The sequence below is a fragment of the Psammomys obesus genome, unplaced genomic scaffold (assembly GCF_907164565.1).
Source record: "Psammomys obesus unplaced genomic scaffold, mPsaObe1.curated_primary_1811, whole genome shotgun sequence".
Classification (NCBI taxonomy): Eukaryota; Metazoa; Chordata; class Mammalia; order Rodentia; family Muridae; genus Psammomys; species Psammomys obesus.
In genome coordinates this window covers 4769331-4776352 of record NW_026596131.1, presented here as the reverse complement: position 1 = coordinate 4776352, position 7022 = coordinate 4769331, and the positions used below count along the sequence as shown (strand labels likewise).

The 7022-nt window shown below is 42.5% G+C and overlaps 1 protein-coding gene across 1 annotated transcript in view; it reads right to left on the bottom strand.

Moving 5' to 3' along the window:
- Positions 1 to 206: 206 nt before the first annotated feature.
- Positions 207 to 7022, bottom strand: part of Cep112 (centrosomal protein 112) — a 382050-nt gene continuing 375234 nt past the window's right edge. Inside the window, 3 exon segments of the mRNA XM_055592186.1 lie at positions 207 to 253; positions 1043 to 1107; positions 4406 to 4507. Coding sequence (XP_055448161.1) covers positions 250 to 253; positions 1043 to 1107; positions 4406 to 4507 — 171 coding nt within the window. The 3' untranslated portion in view covers positions 207 to 249.

Below are 7022 nucleotides of genomic sequence, written 5' to 3'. Positions count from 1 at the left end.
CAACATAAGCAGTCTTCAGCACGTACTCCAATACAAACATGGGGTCCACAAGGAAATGGCAAAACATAACTTAGATACAAGTAAAGCCAACCCAGTGTATGGATGATGCATATTTTTATGATCTTAATTACCCTTAAACATTAAAAAAAAAAAAGCCACTGATCTCACAGTTTACACTATCCAAATCTTCAAACCTGCTGGATGAAATCCACAGTGCAGCCCGGACAATTACCACACTCTCCCATGCAGTTACCTGGAAATCAAAAACCCACGTTAGGGTTTTCAGTCAATTGTAAAACGTGTTACAGTTCTGCAGGAGTTGGAGGTTCAAAAGGGTATGTGCTATCAAAATTTCATCACATATGCCTATAAGCAACTGATCTTATCATTATCAGGCACACAGAATCTTTTGAAAAGTAAATGATTCACAAGCTCATTCCTTTTATTTCGATGCCAAGTGAGCAGCCTCGTCTGTGACTGCACTTAAAAGCAAAGTTGCCTGACTGAACTGGACCATCAGTAAACATCACCTTGCTTGGTGATGTCACTGGGAACCTTTAAGAAGATCTCCTGCATCCCACAGCTCTGCGCACTACGACACTCCATCTCTGTGAATGTTTAACATCACGAAGCCATTGACTTGCTTTGGTATGGAGAGCAGTGCCAAACCCCCCCCCCCCCCCGGGATAAGGTACTTTGAAGATGTGAGCCATCACAGAGAATTGCATCATGCCAAGGTCTTAAAGGAAGATGGTGTCTCCTTCAGTCCACAGCTGGGCTTCAAGACCACACCTTGCCTGACTGCCCAGGTGAGGTCCCTACCTACTTGCCACACCCCGAGATTCCAGAATCTTGTTCTGATGAATCTAAGCCCTGTGATTAAAGAGGTGGGTGACATCTCAAAGACAAGCCGTTCATTAAAAATGTCTTCTTTTTGAGACTTATCTTGTGTCTAGACATTGCTGGGAAGCAGGGAATGCTAAAAGACTGCAGGGATACACAGTACAAATTAACTGGAAGGCATTTCATCCACTGCTCATACCTTCTGCCTTGGTAGGTGGTCAGTTCTTCTTGAAGGATGGATGCCCTCTTCTGCAGAAAGTTGACCTAGAAAGACATCTTGTGTGAGAAGCCTAACTGCACATGTCAATACTGCACACACAGTATGTTAGGATTTTACTCACACTCAGACAAGTCCCTGGATAAAACTCTGAGGAAGTGAATGTTAATATTGCATTTTCTTACATCTGGTCACATCCTGTCCTTACCAATGGTCCATCAAAGACCACAGAACCAACTACAAAATGTATCACAGGGGCCATCTTGATTTGGTGCCATTCTATCTTTGTGGTTCTCTCTCTCCTCAAGACCTTCCCAACACTACCACATTACAACAGGTCATTCACACTCTTACTTTTTGGCTAGGACCATTTCTCACTTTGAAATACTTGACTAAAAATCTACTTGTCCTCCACTGCTGGCTCAAAAATTAGCCCTTCAGTCGCTCCTGAGCTGCTCACAGCCACCTAGGCCTGTCCCAAGCCAGCACTCCCTCCTTGCTCTTTCACCCTATCCCTTCTCACACAGCTTTGTGGTTATGTTTTCATGTCTGATCCCAAACCTAAGCGCTTCTCTGGAGAGGGATGACTCTGCCTCCCTCCAGTCCCCAGTTCCTTTTACAGGGCTGGGCATGTAGCTGGTATGCGCTAGCTGTTTAATGAGCGAATGAGTGAGTGAGAAGAAAATTACTGCTTTCTGGAAACCTCAAATCCATCCTGGGGATTCCCTGAGGTTACAGACAGGGTTTTGGAGTGGAAAGAGCCTGAGCTTTTCCTGGAGTTAGGCCAACCCAAGTTCCATCCCTGGCTTGGCCTCTAAGGCTCTAGGAAGGTTACTCAGCTCTTACTGTGTCATCTGTGAAATGGGGTTCATGACAGCTGCTTCTCTGGGTTCCAAGTGTGCTAAGATGCGCCCTCACAGTAAATGCCCAGTACAGACTCCACAGTGGGTACCACCATGGAGTGGAGGGCTGGGGGCTAGAAGAAGGTGCTGCCCTGCGTGATTTCTCCGATGAGATCTTTACAGTACATTTGACCACTCTGAAGTATAAATGTCTATGAGATCCATGACACCTATCTATGAGGCATCGCTTCAAAACACCGTATTCAACCACAGAAAAACAGTTTAGGGACAGCGTATACCACCATCCAATATAATCAAGAGTCAGTGGCATTTGATCTGCTCAGAATTGTTTACTCTTGCTTCTTTGGGCTGAGCTGAAACCATGGCAACGGCTGGTTCTGAGGCGCAGTTATGCAAGAGTACAGCTGGCAGAACCAAAAACGTGCTTGAAAGAAAGGACAGCACAGCCTGCCCGCACGGATGTGTAGCCAGGCAGTCCCTGGCTTGCTTGTTTGTAATAGTGACCTGCTCTTCATTTTACCCAATTGCTCAAATGACCCGCAGGACAATTGATAATTTTGACAGATGCAAGGATCACACTGCTTTAACTTCCTTCCCCCACCCTGCATTGAGATTGATTGGAATTCCAACAATTTTCAAAAACACAGGCACCTGTGCTTTCAAACTAAATCTGCTCACTCTGAGGCCTGTGACTCTCCTCACAGCTGCCAACTCTGAGGCCCTGTGCAGCTGGCAGCGCTCTCTCTCTGGGTCAACATCCAGTTCCAGGAGGTTGCAGCAGGTTTTGTTACAGTGAAATGATATGAACGATAACAGAAGCCACGCAGGTGGGTATTAGATTTCCTCCCCTCCCCCACACCTCCAAAATAAGAATCTCCTCTGAGGGTGTCAGGCCCTCATAGCTGATCCCATGGACATTCTCCCTTGATGCTGATGGATAAACCACACCTCTAACTGCTTTTTCCAAAAAGGAAGGCTGCTTGCCCTTCCTGTTGTGCCTTCTCCATCATTTGTTTTCATGTACACAGGCAAGCAAAGCAGGGCCTATGCGTGGCCTCCAAAGGCAACAGGGAACAGCTGCGGGCGGACAGACAGACGGAGAGAAACTCTCATCCAACCTTCTCTCTGAGGGAAGTAGGCAGGACTGTCAGGAGATGGTGACCAGCCTGTGTCAGTGACTCAAACAAATCTCAGGCTTTTTTTCCCCTCTCTCTCCCCTCCCCCTGCTATGTAGCCCTGTCTGACCAGGAATTTGCCATGTAGACCAAGGTAGTCTTGAACTCATAGAGCTCCATCTGCCTCTGTCTTCCCATTGCTTGGATTAAAGGTGTGCACCGCCATATTTGGCTTCATATAGTCATTTTACACATTATAAACACTCTATGTGAGTGCTGCCAAACTACAATGGGTATTTTATTATTCGATGAGCAGCTGCTATGTACCAGGCACAGTTCTCTGAATTCAGAGTGCAGAAACCCTTCTCTCGTGTAACCGTTACAGGAATTTGTGTATCTTAAGTTCCCAGTGTGTTGGAAATGGGACTATGCAGAGTCCTCATGTGGGAACTGAAGACTCACAGGTAGTCCGTTGTGGTGGCACACACCATAATCCCAGCACTTGGAAGGCAGATCTCTGAGTTTGAGGCCAGCCTGGTCTGCACAGTGAGTTCTAGCATAACTACAGCTATGTAGAGACATATTCTAAACCAACCAACCAACCAACCAACCCACCCGTGAACAACAAACAAACACCCCCAAAGTGCACAAAAGACCCCTCCTAGGCTGACAATGCATAAAATGCTCACTATATGGTGGCACTCGCCTATAATCCCAGTACTGAGGACTAAGAGGCCGTTCAAGGCCAGACTGGCCTATAGAACAAGTTCCAGGCCAGCCAGTGCTATAGGCTAAATCCCAGTCTCAAACTCTCCCCACCACAAAAAACAAAAGCAAAAACAATGATCCATACAGAAGTGTGTTGCAAACTTTGTTTTGAGAAAGGATTTTGCTATGTAATCCAGGCTGGCCCTGAATTAGTGATCCTCCTGCCTCAGCTTCCCTAGTGTTCATTTCTCACCTTAAATTTTAGGAACCACACACTTCAATAAGAAACATTAAACTTAATTATTAATGTTATTTTGCCTTAGACTTAAAATATGTATCTTTGAAAGCCATATAAAACATACTAGAAAAAATGCTTCTAAGTTAATGATACTTTTGTTCCTCTATACTTCAGCATAGCAAGGAATTAGCAGTGTGCTACAGAATGGCATTTTGGACCTGAACCAAAAAGAAAAGGTGAAATTGCTCTGGACTGTGAATGAATCAAAGATGCCATGGCTGGCCCAGTTTCAGGGACTAACCCAGTTTATGCTGCAGATGGGTAAACATGAGGACCACAGCGATTCCTGGCCGAAAGGCAGAATCAGGCACTCTGCAAGCTTCTTTTCAGAACATGTGCCTACATCAGCTCTAGGAGTTACCTGCGACTTTAGGGAGGAGATGGTCTCCTCAAGTTCTTGTCTGAGAGACACCGGCATTAATCCTTTGAATTTTGTTTCATATTCTTGTCGTATGCACATTATCTAAAATGGAAAAAAAAAGATATGTTTTATACCTCAGAAATGTCTGTTTTGGATTTAAGAAATCTTAGAAAAAGATCTATTTACCCCCAAACAGTTTTCTATATTTATTGTCAGAAATTACACAACAATGTGACATAAACAAAGAATTGAATGTCCTGACAAGTTGGCCAGCTTAAGCATGTCACTCTGGCACGTGGTCCCTGGAATGATACTCTCTTTCTTTTAAGCTCTCTGTTCATTGAGGCTGGAGAGATGGCTCAGTTTGCCGCTCTTGCACTGGACCAAGATTCAGTTCCCAGCACTGATGTGACAACTCAAAACTGCCTATAGCTCCAGTTACAGCAGGTCTGACACTTTCTTCTGGCCACCACAGGTAGTGGGTACATACAGCATGGAGGCAAAACACTCACACATAAAATAAAAATAAATGTTAAAAAAAATCTCTGTTAATATGATTTTCAGCATCTTGTTAAGTACCATTCTTTTATCTCTGCTTACAGGGCATGCCACTGTGCCAACCCTGAGGTCTTTTCTGCACCACGGTGCAGGTTATAACAGGGCTAACCTATGGTTGGGACAACTCGTAGCATCGGTTGGTTTGACTGGCTGGAGTGCTTTGTAGGAGTCATATGATGACTAGGATACCAACACTGGGGGATCTGCACATGTGTGTCCCCAAGCCTCCAACATGGGTGGACTGGTGGTGTGCCCTATCCGTGGGCATTGGTGACTACATCTATCCTTAAGATCTAAAGGATAAGTGAGGGGGTTGGAAGTGACACCTTTGCAAGATTTGCATGGCTGCCACAGGAATGTGCATGCACAAACAGCAGTGGCTTTCTACAGCTGCCTTCCTTGTAATAGAAAGACTGAATATATGTTTTATGTGTGAGTTAACAGAATGCTAAAGCTGAATTGCAGTGTATTATATACACAGTTCATTAAACAACTGTAAATGAAGAAATATACTAGGGAAATGCATACAACAACTAAATTCAGGTGGCCAGGGCAGCCCTATAGATTTGCTGGGATTAATTTAAAAACACTGTCCTGTAAATCCTAATTCCTCTTCAGCTAAACTGAATTAAGGAAGAAATGTGTTATAGCCGTTATTTTCATTACCTACTTAAATCCCATGGCAATTGTGCTAGAGCAAAGCTTTTTTATCTGTGGCTTGTGATCTCAGATGAGATTGTGGAAAAAAAAAAGCAAATAAAAACCAAAACAAAATACAAGATGGCAACAGTAAAATTAAAAGCAAAGAATCTAAGGTGTTTTTTCCCCGAGTTGTATTCTGTGACTTCATTGCGGTCTTGGTCCTGAGCACATAACATGCATATTGCCCATCACCCCAGCATCCCTAATGACCACTGTCTGAGACATCCTGGCTCACAGTCCAGTTTGTCACATGCAATGTTTTTACTGCACATACATTTTTCTGTTCTTATAGAAATATAATGGTTTGCTTATAGACCTTCAGCATTTTCCTACAATACCAGCTTGATATCTTTAAAAACATTCTTTAAAAAATATATTTTAAAGATTAGTTTTCATTCATGTGCAAGTGTGTGTCAGTGTGAGTGTATACCACTTGTGTGTAGGTATCCATGAAGGCCAGAAGAAGACATTGGCTAACTTGGAGTTGCAGGTGATTTTGAATTGCCCAACATGGGATCTGCAAACTAAGCTCAGGTCATCTGGAAGACTATCAAGTGCTTTTAGCCACTCAGACATCTCTCTAAGCCCACAGATTCTTTTTTCAAAATTTTATTGTGTAACTGTGAATTATGTGTGTATGTGGTGGGTGCATGCCATGTTTCATATGTAGAGGTTATAGGGCAACTCTGTGAGTTGATTCTCTCCTTTCACCTTTATGTGGATTCCAGAGACTGAACTGAGGTTGCCAACTGTCATGGGTGGGTACCTGCCAAGCTAGGTCACCTGCCTAGATTAGCATATTTAGATCACACTGTGTTAGAACGTTTGATCTTAAAAACTACTGAGTTGTTGACTTCCATTAAAAAAAATTAATGAATTTTGGCTTAGAATTAAAACAGAATTTCCAGCAATTTCTGATGTGGTCCTAAACAGACATCAACTATTTTTTACCATGTATTTATTCAAAGTGGATTTTCTCATTATTGACTATTATAAAGTCAAAATATTGACAGACTTTGAAAGACATTGAGGATTTTCTACATCACTCAGCATCAAATATTTAGCAAAGATTTAACTATGTAAAACTGAATAATCACATCTATTTCATTAGTATATAAAAGTGCTTTAGTCTTTAGTAAGTGGTAAAAGTACATGTATATCAAAGACATTTTAAAGTAAATTTAATTTTGATTTAATATCAGTAAATGTTTTGTTTGTATATCTATTATATATATATTGTCATGTAAATTCTCTCATGTGAGAGGGGTTGTAAGGGTTAAGCATAAAAGTTTAGAATATAAGTTTTTTAAAAGAATTATATTATTTCTATGTGTGTGTGTGTGCACATGCATGCATG